Raw genomic sequence first — 18,244 nt, forward strand, 5'->3', positions numbered from 1 at the left:
GTAATCCGACTGCAGAAATGCCTTTATTATTGCTCTCTATACGTTTAAAATATTACTATTGAAACAAATCTGTGACATTGCATACATGATACTTGAATTTGGTTACATGTAGCAAAGGTAGCAATCTAAAGTTACATCATGCTAACAGCAGCATGCTAACAGCAACATCCCACGGGTATAACTGGAGTCATAAAGTGACAAACTGACTCAGTAGTACTCATAGTAATGTAATAACATCAGGCCGAGTAGATCCTCTTGGTGTAGTGAATAGAATTAAAGGAGGCTTATTGTTATTGAACAATTTCAAATATGAACATCTCTATAGACCAGGATGGGGGAGCTGCAGGTTTAGACGTGTCCAGCTGATTTACATGACCTCCTCAACATGTGTTGAAGTTCTCCAGAGGCCTGGTAATGACCTCATCATGTGATTCAGGACTGTTGACCAGAGATGGGCAGTAACGCGTTACTGTAATCCGATTACTTTTTTCAAGTAACAAGTAAAGTAAGGGATTACTATTGCAAAAACGGTAATTAGATTACCGTTACTTTCCCGTAGGAACGCTGCGTTACTGCGTTACTAAAACCGTGATTTTTTTGCGAGAATGTCTCACGACAGTGACGTAAGCGAGTGCGCCGTTAGTGACAACAGCTGTGTGCAGATCAACAATGGATCACATATCGAGTGCAGAGAGAGTATGAGCGTGCAGCGTTTAAAGCGTGGAAGTACTGACCTTACTTTGAGTTTGATTCTGTAAAAAGTGAAAAAAACATTAGCGTCCGCTGTGCGTGGGAAGAAAACTTCTTTTTACAGCGAAAAAAACCCCTAAACTTCCAACAAGCACCGAGTAGCTACGACGTAATGGGAAACTCACAGAGAAACTGCCGTATCCTTCCACTGACCGCGGCACACCTGCACCAGGGTAAACCTCCGCCTACCCCACTCCTGCTTTACAGGTGAAAATAGAGCAACAGGACCGCTGAGTCTTTGACTTTATTTATGTTCTGCTGTGTTTTACTTGCATCTATTTGAAAGACTGAGTGTAAACACAAAAATATTTTATTTTATGTGCTGGAATGTGCAGAAAATAGGTTTAAATGTTAAACTAATTTCTTCCAGTCAGTGAAAGTTGCAGATAATTAAATTTTTGCTTGATGCATAAAGTTAAAAGATTAAAACTAATAAACAAGTTTTAAAAAGAGACTTTTCCATTTGATTACATTTTGTATGATGGATTATACAGAAAAAGTAGAATTGGGCTGAAAGATCTATCGCTTTATCACCTACTCAGGTTGGAAATCGTGTTTTTAAAAAGTAACTAAGTAATTAATTACTTTTGAAAATAAGTAATCAGTAAAGTAACGGGATTACTTTTTTGGGGAAGTAATCAGTAATTAGTTACTGATTACTTTTTTCAAGTAACTTGACCAACACTGCTGTTGACCCACGGTGAGATCTAAAACGCCTGCTATAGACAGTACTGCTGGACATAATTACAAATAGAGCAATAAGCTGATTTCTAATTGAAAAATATTGATGGTAAATTAGTCATAAAGACCAGAATTAAAGGTTTTGTTGTATCAGTTTTCCTCTTCTTTTCTAATGAAAGATAAGAATGTATTGTCCATTATGACCACCTGCAGTTGTAGCATTTAATGGCTGCATACCACACAGACATAACGCACTATATTATTCACTGATTCATCTGATGTGCGTTTCATTCTGTCCAATCATCTCTGTTGTGCTTTCTCCCGTGTTCAGTCGGGTCTGACGCCCATCCACGTAGCAGCCTTCATGGGTCACCTGAACATCGTCCTGCTCCTGCTGCAGAACGGGGCCTCGGCTGACGTCAGCAATATTGTGAGTGATGTGAAACGGGGCAAATGCAGCAATTTGTTAAGTCAGATGAACACAGCGTGACAGTGAGGTTTTCAGAATGTGCGCTGACTCGTCTGAGCCATATGTTGTCGTTTGCACAGCGTGGAGAAACGGCCTTACACATGGCAGCCCGGGCAGGTCAGGTGGAGGTTGTCAGATGTCTCCTGAGGAATGGAGCAATGGTAGATGCTCGGGCACGTGTAAGACTGCTGCAATCACATTTGCACACGTGATAAAGAATCTTTAACGTTTTCATTCTGATGGTCACTGAGCTCTTTTTCTACTGCGTGTCCTGTTTAGGAGGAGCAGACGCCCCTTCACATTGCATCCCGCCTGGGGAAAACTGAGATTGTGCAGCTGCTGTTGCAGCACATGGCCCATCCTGATGCTGCCACAACCAATGGCTACACCCCCCTCCACATTTCTGCCAGGGAGGGGCAGGTGGAGACTGCCTCGGTGCTGCTAGAGGCAGGGGCTTCACACTCACTAGCCACCAAGGTGAGTGTGGGAGAAGACTTTGGATCTCCATGGTGTGATTTAGTGCACAGAGCAGTGGAACGAACATGTTTCAGTTCATGTAAAGCTCTAATTTCTAATTTTCAACATGGCAGCTGCAAAAAGTGAAAACATGAAAACATTCAGGGTTCCTGTCCCGCAGAAATCACCTGAAGTTCACTTTGTTCCTTCTGTAAGCTGTTTGTGTGACGCCTGTCGATGCATAAGATTCACTTTACTGTGAATCACTCATTCATATATAGAAATACAGAGAACCATGAGCTGTGTGAGTCTACTGGAAGGAGCTGTGTATGTGACAGCTATATAATGTAATAAATCAAATGCAGCGCTTTAAAATATCAACTCAGGCTCTCGGAAGTCAACAAAAAGAATAAATGAAATAATGGAAACAAATATATCACTGAAAAATCCCCAAGAACAAAACAATGAAACAATCAGACAAACAAATACAGCTTTTTTATTGCACTTATAATAAAGAGCTGAATCAAAAGAGATGTAGTTTGGCACCAAGTCGTGACAATTTGGTTCATAATTGTCTGTCTCCACACCACATATGTTAGCTGACATTAATGTTTCAAACCATTGCATCTAGCCTTTAAAAATCAGCAGGTACATGCACACATCAGCTATCAGTGTGTAGCCTGTAAACACGACCTGCCTACATTTCTGAACGTTGACTCTTATGTCTCGACCCCATGTAGTCCTCTGCTGAAGGCTGGGATAGAGAGGTGACTATAATACTGCATCTCCTGGTCTGTCTGTGGGATTCTTCTGATCAATGATTGATGAGGCAGTAAAGCTGCTACGTCCCTCTGAATTGTTCATGGAGTCTGAACACAGCTGAGTGATTTATCACCATGACTGTTTAACAGGCTGTGCAGTCAGGATCTTTACTTTGTACCCCATCCCAGACAGACCAACCTCTTAATCTATTCATATAATGAGAAGAGACAAAGCATTGTGTGAGGCTGCATTTGTCAGGCCTCAGTGCTTTTGCTCTCTCCTAGACTTCTCTCTGGGGAGCGAGGGGTGTGGCTGTCGCTGTTACAGTGTAACACAATTATAGCGCCATCCTTATAAACATCAAATTGTGCATAATTGTCCATATTTTCTCATAATATCAGTATTTTCCACAATGCAATGTAAGTAAACAAGTTAAATTTTTTGTGTACCTATTAAATTGAATTCTGCTTTTAAGAGACAAAAGGCTGTTCTCTCCATGAACAGGCCTGCATCATAAACAAGCTGGTTCAGTGTGTCCTTACAGCTAAAGTGCCCCCTCTGCTGGCCTTTAAATAAAATGGACGTTCCCTGTGGGTTACCTGCAGTTGCATCAGCTTGCTACTATGAACTGTTTATAGCAGTACACAGATTTTGGCAGTAACTGAAGGTCTTTTCCTCTTATATTTTATACTGTACTTAAATACAAAGCTTAAATAATACTACGACAATAGTAGTACTAGTATGACAAAGTAAATAAAAAAGAAATAATACAAAAAGTAAGAACATTTCTGTTGACTCACAATACTTAATATGTTCTAACAATATTTACAGTAATACTTTACATCTGGCAAGGTTTTAATTCGTGCAACCCACAAACTCAACTCTGCTGCTCAACATACAAACTCAACTCTGCTGCTCAACATACAAACTCAACTCTGCTGCTCAACACAAACTCAACTCTGCTGCTCAACATACAAACTCAACTCTGCTGCTCAACATACAAACTCAACTCTGCTGCTCAACATACAAACTCAACTCTGCTGGTGAACATACAAACTCAACTCTGCTGCTCAACATACAAACTCAACTCTGCTGCTCAACACAAACTCAACTCTGCTGCTCAACATACAAACTCAACTCTGCTGCTCAACACAAACTCAACTCTGCTGGTGAACATACAAACTCAACTCTGCTGCTCAACATACAAACTCAACTCTGCTGCTCAACATACAAACTCAACTCTGCTGGTGAACATACAAACTCAACTCTGCTGCTCAACATACAAACTCAACTCTGCTGCTCAACATACAAACTCAACTCTGCTGCTCAACATACAAACTCAACTCTGCTGCTCAACACAAACTCAACTCTGCTGCTCAACATACAAACTCAACTCTGCTGCTCAACATACAAACTCAACTCTGCTGCTCATCATACAAACTCAACTCTGCTGCTCAACATACAAACTCAACTCTGCTGCTCAACCCACAAATGCACTCTGTTTATGAATGTGGCACGATTTTAGGGGAAAATAAAAGTAAGATGTGTTGCTAACACTGTAGCAACAAAGAAATCCTCCACCAAACACAAATGTCCTTACTTTCTGTGCAAAGTTTGTAATTAAAGCCTATCCTGTGATTTCTGAATACGGAGTTCCTGCACTTGGTGTCTTATAACAGAGTTCTTAGTGTCACTTTTTGGGTTGTCTCCTAATACAGAAAGGTTTTACTCCGCTGCATGTGGCCGCAAAGTATGGAAGCCTGGATGTAGCCAAACTTCTGCTACAGCGTCGCGCCCCTCCTGACTCTGCTGGGAAGGTATGGATCCAAACAGAAACTTGCAATCCTTAAAATTCATAGCAAGTATTGTAAAACAATGAGATGTGATTATTTTATTGAATTTCCTGTTAACTACAAGTTCACTGCAGGAATGCTGGTACGGTTTATGCTGTCCCTTCATTTAGACTAACCCTGACTCAAAAAGCTAACAGGTGCCTGTTCACATCAATGATCTTGTTTTTGCTCCTTCATGCACATTTTTGTGTTCATAATAAGAGCCTGGTGATGCTGTCTAATATTACTTTAACTCATCTCACCTTCTAAAGCTTCTGTCTAATCCTTCCATACCTTACAGAATGGCCTCACCTCGCTCCACGTCGCAGCACATTATGATAACCAGAATGTGGCGCTCCTGCTCTTGGACAAAGGAGCGTCACCACACACAATGGCAAAGGTGATTCAACAGAGCACAGATGTAGTATATAATAGGATTGTTCTTAGCCAGCTAGTTACAAGCTAGAGCCAGAGGGACGTCACAGCCGACGGCTCTGTCCTGTTTTTTAAAGACTGCTTTCAAAAACGTCTCTGAAGCCTCAATGATATCTGAAATTCCCTCAGGAGGAGGAAGAGTGTTTGCTGCTTCAGCTGCTGATGAATCCATTACATTTGAAGCAGCAGGATAGTCTATGTGTTATTGAGCCACAATAGAGCACAGCCTGTGCATTCACACTAATGAAAGCGTGTGTGACTGACTCATATGTGAGGAGTGAGTGACAGCATCAGCATACATTCACTGCCAAACTCTCTGTTAAACAGTCGTCTTAAAAGTAAAAATGATATTCAACATTTGCTGACCAGCAACTCTCGCGTGTGTCCTGCACCAATCAGAACGGCTACACTCCTCTGCATATTGCGGCTAAAAAGAACCAGATGGAGATCGCCACAGTGCTGCTGCGTTACGGAGCAGAGACTAACATCCTGACCAAGCAGGGGGTCACTCCACTCCATCTGGCCTCCCAGGAGGGTCATGCGGACATGGCCGCTCTGCTAATAACCAAAGGAGCTCAAATCAACGTTCCCACCAAGGTACTGTGGAAACTCACCCAGAGCATGTGATGCATCTTTGCCCTGTTTAGAGATGCTGTTGTTAATAAAGCTACTAATGTGTCCACAATTAGAAATGTCAACAGTAAAAAAGAAAAGGTTCAGACAACAAATGGAATGAAATAAATTTGAATAATGATAATAAACTGTGCACAGTTCCTGTCCTCTGCTTCTGTATCCTGCAGAGTAATGGCTAAAGCTAGATAGTTTGGTATAGGGCACTATCATGCATTGTAAGCTAACAGCGTTAATGCGTGTCTGTGTGTTGCTCCTGCAGAGCGGCCTGACTGCCCTTCATTTGGCAGCTCAGGAGGACAAAGTGGCCGTTGCTGAGATTTTGGCCAGAAACGGTGCCAACCTGGACCAGCAGACCAAGGTCTGAAAAAAGGGTTTTCTTCCCTTTAATAACAGTAACAGCTTCTGGTGTTGTTATTCATGGCTTAAAGAAATGTAACTGATCTGTTTTTGCTTCACAGTTGGGCTACACACCGCTGATTGTAGCATGTCACTATGGAAACGCAAAGATGGTCAACTTCCTCCTTCAGAATGGCGCAAGTGTCAATGCCAAGACTAAGGTACTGAAAAGCAGCTGTAGTGTTTTAATGAGAGCTGAACAAACAGGACTCACCTCTGCTGTGCTTTCAGAACGGATACACTCCCCTGCATCAGGCAGCGCAGCAAGGAAACACGCACATCATTAATGTGCTGCTGCAGTACGGTGCCAAACCCAACGCTACCACTGTGGTACGCAAGCACACACACACTAACACGCACGCGCACACATGCACACACACGTATAATGCTTTGCTTTCCTGTGCAGAATGGCAACACAGCTCTGGGAATTGCTCGGAGGCTGGGTTATATTTCTGTGGTGGACACACTGAGGGTTGTGACTGAAGAGATCATCACCACCACCACGGTACGTCACACACACCTGCACACTTCTTAGAGCCTGTCCGAGCTGCGATAGGCCGGCTACACCTTGGACAGCTGGCAGAGAGATAAAACTCTCAGGTTTGGCTTTGACCTGCTGGAGGAAAACAGAGCAGCCAGAGTGAAATTCATGCAGAAAACCTGAAACCTCCACAGACCTGCAGGGTCAGGACCCTTCTGTCCTTTATGAGCCTATCCGGTTGTTCAGTGATGACGTGACGAATCCTACTTCCGGGTCTAAAGTAGTCTGCGTTTAATATGGCTTTTGTGTTGTTAACATGTTTAATGTTATGTATTTTCTTCTATTTGATCTCAAAAAGCTCCTAAAACAGTCAGTGATCACTGTTGACCTCCCTCCGCTTTTATTACCGCTAATCATTTATTTAAGCTCAGTTTTTAAAACCTTAGGATGTAACTACAGCCCAGCCCATGCAGCAGTATATGAATGACTAACCTCGTATTGTGGATGGATTATCTCAGTTGTTCTCCTGGCTGAAGTTTGGTCCTTTTACAGCATCCTGCCATGCGATTACATTTGTTCCTGACCACCGAGAACACTCACGTTAACTTTTATCGAGTGGAAAAAAAGTTAGCTTGTTTATATTATGCTAACATAGCTGTGTCGCTAGCGGTCACGTAGCACATCATTATATACCAGCTAGCCAAACTTCAGTAACCCTACAAACGTCACTGCTGTTTAGTTTCCTGTCTTCATTTATGCTGGAAGTGATAACAGAGCTGTACGTTTGAATTTGTTTCCAAAACCCCGCAGTCAGGACATGCTATATTGTATTTAGATAGAAGCTAGCGAGCTAACTTCCTGCTACCTCCGTTAAATGTCATAAATTCCATTTTCATGGATGCCTGGATGTTAAACTCAATTGTTACACCTGTTAGAGCGGAGTTTAGGCCCAGACACGGCTAGTGACGTCAGACTTAACAACCGGATCAAGCTACCCACGACACACACCTCCCTACATCTTTTACATTTAGAAATTCACATAACTTTGTAGTCTTCATAAAAACAATGCATTTCTTTATCTGTCCACTATAACGCATCACTTTGGCGTAATAATACAACACTGGCTGAGATATATGAGAGCACACAGTAAAAATGATACGTGCCATTACATCAGTACAAATCTCTGTTTTTTCAAAATGACCACACGGTTGAATTAAGACAACAAAGCTAACTGCTCTGCATCAAACTGTACTATCTGGCTTTGCCTAATAAACTTACTGTCGTGTTTTTAACGGGCTCTGTTTGCTCTGATCTGGCAGACGGTGACGGAGAAACACAAGCTGAATGTGCCAGAGACCATGACCGAAGTACTCGATGTGTCAGATGAAGAGGGTAAGTTGCAGCTACAGCGTGAGCCTGCAGCCCACTCCCCAATGAAGAGAGCCACCTCTGGTCCTGCAGCCATGAGTTCATTTATCATACATTTAAGTTGGAAAACCTCCATCAGTTAATCCATTTCCATTTAATCTTTATAGCCTGCACACATTTGCTTCTTTGTTGGCATCTGTAGCCACTGTACTGGTTGTAACATGTAGCAGATAAAGTGATGATACTGAGATCAGACGAGAACGTTGGACCTTTCTGTTCGTCCCTCTTTGTGGCTTCAAATGATTTTTACCAATCAGCCTGTGACTGTGCTGTTTACCTACAGCATGGGAAACCACTGATGATGATGTCATGTCAGACGACTCCATGGATGAGGAAGGTAGTCAGCATGAGGGTGTGTGTGCAGGTTTGCTGTAGGAGTGAAGGCATGGTGAATACGCCTGGACTGTACTAACTCTTCCAGAGGTCCAATCAAGTCGTTCAAGAGTAACAAGTGTTCACTGTGTGTTGGCTACAGACTTCAACTAATTATGTACTTTATAACATCATGAATGAATAATTTCTTCTTCACGGCACCTGTTAGCGGGTGAGATTTACCAGGGAGCATGTGAACGTGAACCTCAGAGGCGATGTGTTACGAGCAGGAATGGACAGAGCATCTCCAAACTGCCGTTTGTTTGGGGTGTTCCCGGGCTGTAGTGATCAGTATCCATCAAAACTGGTCCGTGGAAGTGACAGTGGTGAACCAGCAGGGTCATGGACGGCTCACTGGTGCATGATACTGCAGCTCAGGCTGCTAAGAAGGTTGTTGCTGGTTATGTCAGAATACACAGTGCATCAGTTTGTCGTGTACAGGGGTGCACAGAGCAGTCAGGGTGCCCACTGACCTCAGTGCACCACCGAAACAAAGCAAAAAGGCTTCAGCAATGAGTTTGAGGTGTGGATCTGTTGCTAACAGCACAGAGAGTCCATGGCTGGATGCAACAGGAGGATGTTAGGAAGTTCTAATGTTATGGCACATCAGTATAGGAATTTGCATGGAGGAAATCGCGCTAAGCTTAGATACTCCCGAGGTCTCCACTAAGCTTTGGGCTCCACGACTCCAACCATCAGGCCTATGATGTTGTTTTAAATGATGTCATATTGTCATGGACCAGTATATAAAACAAGGGAACACTCTTGTATCATGTTCAGTTGTAAACATGAGGAGCACAGCAATGACTCCAGCTCGGCTCGTTTCCATTCAGCTGTAGCTACGAACACAGTGTACACATGTAGGTGGGATCAGCATCAGTACAGCTGAGTCCCGTTCAAAGCTTTAACTGTCCTTTAAGCCCTTAATTCATTCTCCTGCTGCTGTGCCTGCTTGTGTCACCGTTCTGGCTCAGCCTGACCCAGGATTTTGAGTTATGTTTTGGTGTGTTTTTGCATTTTGGATTCTTTCCTTATTATGATGCTGATGATTATGAATCTATGTTTCAGTTCTTCTTGTTCAGGGATTCGTTCGTAGGTTTTGTGTTCTCGTGTTTATTGCAGGTTTAGTTCTGTCTCTGTGTCGTGTCTGCGTCTTTGTTTAGTGCTGTCTTGTTTCCTGTTTTACTCTGAAGGTTCATGTTCCTGTCTTATGTCAGTGTTTCTCGCTGTGTCCCCTTCTGTCTCTAATTCCTTGATGACTTCCTCGGTGTATTTTAGCCCAGTGTGTCTTCGTGTCAGTGTCGCGTCGTCTGTTCATGCGCCCTGTTATTTCTAGCTGCACGTCATGATTCTAGTCTGCAAGAGTCGGTATTGGACATGTTCATAGTCACTTTCTCCAGTCATGTTTGCCTGCACCTTCATGTGCCAGTACCGAGATCTCGTTCACAGTTTCTCATGTCGTGTTCACAGTCTGTCCGCAGTACTTCGTCATAGTTCAGTCCTGGTCTTCGTTCATAGCCTTAGTTACTCCCAGTTTAGGTTTTTACTTTTGTCATTCCCATAGTTTATGGTTTGTTGTTTTGCCTTCTGTATCAGCCCTGATTAAAGGTTCGCTTTGAGCTTAGCACAAGTTTTGCCTCCTGCGTCTGTGTCCGCACCTGGGTCCACCAAACACACTCTCCACACGGTCTGCCCGATATTGAGTACTTAATATAAACGCGATTTAAATTTACAGGTAACAGCTTTAGTCCTACAATTTAACAAAAAACAAACAAACAAGGGACTAGTTTGGAATTAAGAACATTTATTTAAAATGAAAAGCATGTTGTATGCAACATATTACAGAATAAGTAATTATAAAAAAACAAAATTAAATTTTAAATTTGTTCGTCTGTGCCTCGGTATCGGGGGACTTTTAACGAGTACGAGTACTTTAGAAAATGTGGTATCGATATCGGTATCGGTGCATCCCTAGCTGACACTGCTCTGGCAGTTGTGACTATACAAAGGGAACGTGGAGAGAGTGAGAGACTGTTGTTAGCACCCATCCCATGCCAACATGTCAGCAAAAAAGATTGTTTTACACTTGGATAATGTTAGCCAGTGGCTTGCATGAATTTGGAAAGATGTTGCATATTAAAAAATAATAATATTATTGATTTGTCTTTTTAAAATTGCAAACCAGAGTTATTCTAAATGTAAAGTATGACTTAAAACCTGTTTGCATGACAGTAACGCTGCACAGCTGTAGCTCATTACTAACAGGAACATCAGCGGTTCGATTCCCGGCTCCTCCAGCTGTTATCGTGTTATCACCAAGGCTTCAGCATTTCAGTGAGCCTGGCAGCTCAGAGACAGCGAAACGTAAAAATAAAGCGCTTTGTGAATGTGCACATGGGTGAAATATGCTCAGTATAAATATACTTATAAGTGCCAATCCATCTGTATGTCTGTTATAATACATGAACACAGTCAGAGGGTTGACTCCACTAATCGCCTGCACACAGTCATGCTGAACATCTGCGTCCTGCAGCCAACAGCGATGCTGAGCCCTGCTGTGCAGTAGTGGAACAGTAATAGTGCTAAATCACTGTTATGCAGTTAGCATAAGCCTTACAGTTGCTTTGCACAGTCCTCAATCGAAGCATGAGAATACAGTAGAATATAGAGATGCTGTAGCGAGAAGCTGTGAAGTGCAGGTCAGTGCAGCCACTAAACTGTGAAAGGTTTTCTTAACTAGAGACACAAAAGTGACGACGCGTTGAGATTTCCTGTACAGCAGCCCTGTGTTTCTTGTTCATGAGCCACATCAATGTCTGTTTTCCACTTTCAGCCAGATGTTCAAATGTCCTGTTTGTAGAGTAACTGGCTGTGATGTTTCCACCTGTGAACATCAAAACCAAAACAAGCACAATTACAGATTTGTTGACTTGTGTCCAAAATATTTCTAACAATATCCCAACATCAAGGTGCGTCACTGCGTTTTCTCATCAGTGGTTGGTTATAGTTGTGGTTTTTCATTGATAGTTTCATTTCTGCTTCTCAAGGTGACGACACGATGACAGGCGACGGAGGGGAGTATCTGAGGCCTGAGGATCTGCGGGAGCTGGGAGATGACTCCCTGCCAGGACAGTACCTGGATGGGATGAACTACCTGCGCTTCAGCCTGGAGGGAGGACGAACCGACAGGTGCATCAAACTCTGTAAAAGCTAAAGACAGAGACAAACTCGCTGTGAAACATATTCCTGGATGAAATGATTCATGCACAGTTGTTGCATATGTTCTCTATACCGCTTTACAAGCTGCAGCTCACACAGCTGTTTCAATAACACACTCTTTTCCCTTTTATGACATTTTATGTAACCTACTTGTGCATTTCTTCCCTTCCCACCCTCTTTACTCACATTGGCTCCGCCCCATTCAGTGTATGCACAAACAGCTAACAGCCTGTATGTTTTGTGTCTGTTTGCAACCTCTCCTCTTCACACTTCACGGTCTGCCTTTTCATACCTACATAATCGAATGCAAAGGTATGTGCTGACTCCATCCACGTATCTGGACTTCTAAGTCTTCAAGTTTATTCATTTATATAGCACTTTCAAAAACAACAGTTGTTGACCAAAGTACTGCACAATAACACAGTCATACCAGAGAAAACAGAATAGAGATTAAGAGAAAATAGAATCATGGAAAGAACAATAGAAACAGACTCATCTTGACTTAAAAGCCAGAGAGTAAAAGTGGTGTTTGGACGGGTTTGACAGTCTCCAGTGTTGGAGAGGTCCTGACATGCAGGAGCAATGAGCTCCATAACTTAGGAGCGGTCACGGCAAATGCCCGGTCTCTGTGTTTTAACCTCGACCTTGGGACTTGGGATCTTGGGGGAGAATATCGGGTTAGGAAATCAGGGAGATATATATGTAACGTCTTAAAAACAAGTGTTAAAATGAATTCAAAAGCTGACTGGCACGCAGTGTACTGATGCAAGTATGGCAGATGTGTGATCCCAGTTAGGAGCCGTGCTGCAGCGTTTTGGACTAGCTGCAGTCGGCCAATTGATGTAGAGGTAATACCAGAGTAGAGGCTATTACGGAAGTCGAGACGAGATGAAGGCAGGGATCACTTTCTCAAAATCTCTGAAACAGAGGAAAGGCTTTTGCAAGGAGGCGGAGATGAAAGAAGCCAGCCTTGATTATGTTATTTATATGTTTGTCCTAAATTTCTTGCAGAGGATTTTTTATAGATCTCGAGAGGGCCGAGGTGAAGAGGGTCACAAGCACCGAAAACAATGACCTCAGTTTTCTGCTCATTTAGGTTGAGAAAATGTAGCGCCATCCATGCCTTAACGTCTTCCAGACAATCAAACAGACCCTTCAGAGGATTCACCGATTTTCATCTCAGGGGAACGTAAATCTGAGAGTCATCTGTGTAGCAATGGAACGAGAGGCCATATTTATTTAAAACTGAGCCCATTGGAAGCATGTCGATTGAAAAAAGGACAGAGCCCTGGGGGACCCCACAGGAAAGCACGGTCTTTGGTGATAATGAGTCTCTGAGATTAACAGAGAAGGTTCGATTAGATAAGAAGGATTTAAACCATTCCACAACAATCCCTTTTATTCCAACGTGTTGTTCCAGTCTAGAGATGAAGGCTGGGATCTACTCTATCAAAAGCAGAACTGATAATAGAGAGTAACTCTGCTGCAGCTTTGGACCCACAGCTCAAACCCAGGTTGCTTTAAGCACATGAAGAGCTTTGTATTCCCGTTGGTGCTTTATAAAGCTGGGAGAGCACCGGTGACTACACTGGTAAACCACAATCTCATGTCCCTAACGACCACAGGAATCTTGGAGCGGTGGAAAGTTAGGAACGTGTTGACATGCACACATGGTGTTCGTGCTCCCTGAGCTTGGCTCGGCCTTCCAGCCGTATGTAATAAACAGATCAGATGCTTTGGCTGCTGCGTTCGTGTGTCCAGCAGCGCTGCTGTTAAACCAACACTTTAGGTACAGTTTTAGCTTTTGAACATGCTGTTCACCACGTAATTGCTGGACATTGATCCCGACCAGAACAGAACTTTAAAGATTATGAATTTCCTGCCGTGCTGGGTTGATATCATGGGCTTCACAGGTTTCATGCTTGTGTTTTTCCTGTGTGCTTCAGTTCAGACAGGTCCTTCACGCCCACTCACCACAGCTACTACTCTTCTAAACATGAAGGCATGATGGAGGAGATGCTCACCAGTCACCAGGTACGCCGCATCATCACACAGATCACTAATTCTGTGCATTTTTTAATGTTTATTGATAAGATTTTAAGTTCAAAGTTACATAACGTCAAACCAAACACACAACAACAAAAACACAAACAGGAAAGAAAAGGAAAAAAATAAAATGAAAAAATACACCAGTTAGCCAGTACAAATCAAAAGTTCAAAAGAAACACCAGTGTCCAAAGAAGATGATCTTCTGTGTGAGGTTAGACAGGGCAACAGAGAGTTCACCAAGTCCAGAAGATGTGGGAAACATGTCCAGGAAGGAATCAGGGTTTCACACAAACACAAAGTGCAGTCAAATGGGTTAAAGTTTATGTTAAATTCCCATTAATATGATCGAGAAAAGGGCCCCAGATTTCGACAAACTTAAAATGGGTGTCAGCCAAACGATAGCAAACCTCTTCAATCATCTCACGTAGCCAAACCCTGAACAATGGAGGAGATGGTGATTTCTAGGCTCTAAGAACAAGTCTTCTAGCTACAATCATGCCAAACATTAAGGCTTTCTGAAGAGGACGTCTGAGTGCCAATGAGGTTAGGGAGCCTAGCACTGCAAGTACACCATCCGGCTCTAATTTTAAATCATAAATATATATTAAATATCTCTGCCCAGAAACTCCCGAGTGTGGGGCAAGACCAGAAAAGGTGACCAAGGGTTCCCTCCATTGCTTTGCATCTGTCACACAAAGACCAAATAGACGGAAAACTGCTGCATAGATTTGTTTTAGAAAAATGCAGACGATGAAGGACCTTGAACTGTATAAGTTGTAGTCTGGCATTAACAGAGTGTTCTTTAATCTTTTTCAACCCATTGGCCCACAAAGCATCCGATATGTCCACTTCCAAGTCCTTAACCCAAGCGTCCTTGATGTGGTTAGTAGGTGGTATACGTGTAAAAAGTGTAGTAAATTATTCTGTGCATTCTTAAAACGCTGCCGTGGGACGATGTTAACCTAAAGGTTAGGAATTATGACGCTCAGGCTGTGGCTGTGGACTGTACTGTTAACCACTCTGAAGTGCTTTGATTCTCAGCTACTTCAGTCTGCACATCAATCTGTGAGTAAGATGTTGTGTGAGGATGTTTAGCACCTGGAGGAATTAGAGTTAGAGCAGAGGAGTTCTGTGTAAGCACCATTTATCCAGCCTGGAGGCGGTGTTGCCTTGCAGCAACCATCTGACCCTTTCTGTGTGGAGTTTGCATGCTCCTCTTGTGTCTTCCTGGGTTCTCTTGGGTACTCTGGCTTCCTCCCACACTCCAAAGACATGCAGTTAGTGGGGTTGGCTTCACTGGGGAATCTAAACTGTTTGTATGTGAGTACGATAAAGACGAGGATGGATCAATGAAAGAAGGGCTGAGCGAGCCTGATTTCTGTTTGTCAGACTTAACACATCTGAGCTCTCAGGATTCAGCCTTAGAAGGGCTGCAACCCCACCCGACCCACTCCTCCACCCACGGTCCTGCTGTTTTTATGGGGATTATGTTTCTGTCAAATTCAGGAGCAAGTATATCCCATGATCTTCTCAATGCCCTAGATGACTGGTCTCTGATAAGAGGTTTGTTTCGTTCCAGGTTTCATCCCTTGCCAGGGAGACTGAGAGGGATTCGTACCGGTTGAGCTGGGGCACAGAGAACCTGGACAACGTGGCTTTGTCCTCCAGCCCTGTCCATTCAGGGTAAGCACAGCAGCACTGAAGGAAAGTCGTAAACAGCATTTACACTGCCAGAGTTCTGTGAATAAACTGTTTTCTGTGGATCTTCGTAGATGGAAATCCTGCTGAGCCCTGTTCTTTTCCTTCTGCTCGTTTTTTACACTTGCTGGGATTTCTCCCTCTCTGATTTCTTCTGCCTGACTTGTGATTCCTCTCTGTCTGTTGTGGTTGTTGTTTTAGCCACTCCTCTCCGTGCCATGATCATGGAGACCACAGCAGGTGACCTTCTGCACCTTGGTTGCACCTCATTCCCCTTCATCACCGTCCTTCTCCGCTCAGTGTGCTCTCCCTATGGAGAGGTGTATGTGTTGCACCGTCCTCGACAGACAACATCTCGTGTATATTCCTGTATTCTCAGCCTGAACGTAAATTAAACATAAACTCTCTGAATGATTTTCCAAAGTTGGCATCATGACACTGCAAGTTCAGGAAAGTTTAGATAAGGTTGAAGGTTGAGGACATGTTTGTCGACTTCATTCAGTGTCTCGTGAACTGTGCATTTCTACTAACATGCCACGTGGTGTGGAGACTATTAGAATAAACTTACAGTTTACTCTAATCTCGTCTTCTAACATTAATTTAACAGCTGTTTCAAGTCTGTCGTTGGGTTTTCTAACCTGGTTGTTTGTTTGGCTGAAGCTGAGCCAAGAACCGTCTTTAGTGTCATATCGTCATTTCATCACAGTCGGTCTTTACCCCGCTGGGATGTGTGATCCATACGCATACTTGTGACTGTGCATGGAGAGCGAAGGTCAAACCTGAATGCAGAGCAGCCCTCGTCCATTCAGTGTTGAGAAAACAGAAACCAAAGGTTGAGCGAACGTTAGCTACCATGCTACAATCATAGAGTTGTCCATGGTAATGATTAGTCTATGTTAAAGTGCAGCTATCCTTTTTTTGTAACATCTCTATTTGAAGATTAAACATAATAAAGAAAACGCATTGTTCTGGTCTGCTGTTTCCACGAGCATAGATTGGCTAATGCTACGTGATGTGAGCTAGCTTAAGTTTACTATTACTGACCTCGCTGAATCAGTTCACTAAAGTTAAGACTATGCTATAGTTGTGCTGTTGTTGCTTCACGGTCTAAGATAGATAAGCTCACTTAGAAAAAACCATAAATACATATAGTTCATGAAGAAAGTGTGTTTGCTTCTTTAGAGAAGGAAAGTTTGATGAACAAAAGTGTCCCAGGCCAACACGCCGACAGGATCTTCCTTAGTCCTCATATCTCGTGCTTTCTTGTCTTAACGGGGCCTTCTTGATTTTGAGATACGTAGTTAACGACTTAACTGTTGCTTGTGTTCAAAAACTCGAGCAAGTAAACAGCGGTGGTCCTTCGTGTAAGTGTGCATCTTACAAACTGTTCAAACCAAACAAAGCTTTGCCGTCTGCTTTCTCACCACTTAATGGAGCTGAATTAGACTGAACCGGACAATATTGGCGTCTCATTCGTGCATGTATCTCCTGCTTCCTCTCAGCTTCCTGGTCAGCTTCATGGTAGACGCCAGGGGCGGAGCCATGCGCGGCTGTCGACACAACGGCCTCCGCATCATCATCCCGCCGAGGAAGTGCAGCGCCCCGACGAGAGTGACGTGCCGACTGGTGAAGAGGCACCGTCTGGCCACCATGCCCCCGATGGTTGAGGGGGAGGGTCTGGCCAGCAGGCTCATCGAGGTGGGACCCTCTGGAGCCCAGTTCCTTGGGTAAGACAGGAATAGTGATTGTAGAAGCTTCTGGATGTGTGGAGGTTAACAGTTGAAGTCTATTTATGTCAACAACAGTTGCCTCAAGGCGCCTTACACATACACATGATATAATATTATTTGCTAGTAGCTTTGAATGTTTTATGGCAATAAGTTTCCAGGCAGGATGAAAAGTGCTTCTTTCCTTTGAACATCTATCCTGTTATTAATTTGTATCCCGTATAAATGCAAAGGTTACAAAGTGCTGCCCTTTTCTTTCAGATTAATTTGCCAGCCTCTGCCTGACTCAGACTGTCTCTGTATTTGCTCTCGCTTCCTCCCAGTGCCAGCGGTCTGCCAGCATGGCCTGTTTACTTTCATAACAGCTGCAGCGCGACTCTTTCTAACCTTTCTCCCTAACACTTGATGAAACAGCTTTTCTTATTAACTCCAGCTGCAGTGTCTCGCACCATGATTGGTTTGATATGTGGACTGAAACTCTGCCCTCTGCTGGTAACGTTTGAGATGGTCACAGTTACAGATTTGCTGCAGACGACAGAAGTTTTTGCTGTGATGTGAAATGTTTCTGCAGCTCTGCAGTGAAACTAGCCCCACACGGCCACAATGATGAGCTCATTTCAAATAAACAGATTTAATTTGAATAAAAATGCAGAATAATAGTCTAACAGATTCAAACTGGCTTTATCAGAGGACTTCTTCAGTGACCAACACAGTGTGTGTTATGGAAATGCAAAGAACTACAAAGTCAGTCTTCTTTATTATGAAAAGAAGGACTTGAGTATAAATATAAGCGCAGCTTTGGGGTAAATGTTGTATGTTTTTATTTGTCATTTCTTCGTGATGCTCTATTGGACGT

At 43.2% G+C, this 18,244-nt stretch overlaps 1 protein-coding gene across 11 annotated transcripts in view; it reads left to right on the forward strand.

Annotated features, from left to right (window-relative positions):
• The window catches only part of LOC146606909 (uncharacterized), a 156,890-nt gene that overhangs the window by 104,645 nt on the left and 34,001 nt on the right, over positions 1-18,244 (forward strand). For 10 of the 11 annotated variants that reach the window (XM_085349276.1, XM_085349282.1, XM_085349274.1 and 7 more), the window contains 17 exons: positions 1,763-1,861; positions 1,981-2,079; positions 2,180-2,377; positions 4,837-4,935; positions 5,252-5,350; positions 5,785-5,982; positions 6,278-6,376; positions 6,477-6,575; positions 6,646-6,744; positions 6,821-6,919; positions 8,215-8,287; positions 8,607-8,660; positions 11,743-11,884; positions 13,861-13,948; positions 15,543-15,646; positions 15,863-15,901; positions 17,164-17,388. In XM_085349276.1, the coding sequence (XP_085205402.1) occupies positions 1,763-1,861; positions 1,981-2,079; positions 2,180-2,377; positions 4,837-4,935; positions 5,252-5,350; positions 5,785-5,982; positions 6,278-6,376; positions 6,477-6,575; positions 6,646-6,744; positions 6,821-6,919; positions 8,215-8,287; positions 8,607-8,660; positions 11,743-11,884; positions 13,861-13,948; positions 15,543-15,646; positions 15,863-15,901; positions 17,164-17,388 (1,913 nt within the window). The remainder of the gene's footprint in view (positions 1-1,762; positions 1,862-1,980; positions 2,080-2,179; positions 2,378-4,836; positions 4,936-5,251; positions 5,351-5,784; positions 5,983-6,277; positions 6,377-6,476; positions 6,576-6,645; positions 6,745-6,820; positions 6,920-8,214; positions 8,288-8,606; positions 8,661-11,742; positions 11,885-13,860; positions 13,949-15,542; positions 15,647-15,862; positions 15,902-17,163; positions 17,389-18,244) is intronic. The other variant, XM_085349278.1, reaches the window with a different exon arrangement.

This window comes from Diplotaxodon limnothrissa, unplaced genomic scaffold, assembly GCF_057381915.1.
Source record: "Diplotaxodon limnothrissa isolate DT_005_m unplaced genomic scaffold, D_limnothrissa_male_GT1.1 unmapped_scaffold_4, whole genome shotgun sequence".
In the NCBI taxonomy this organism is placed as follows: Eukaryota; Metazoa; Chordata; class Actinopteri; order Cichliformes; family Cichlidae; genus Diplotaxodon; species Diplotaxodon limnothrissa.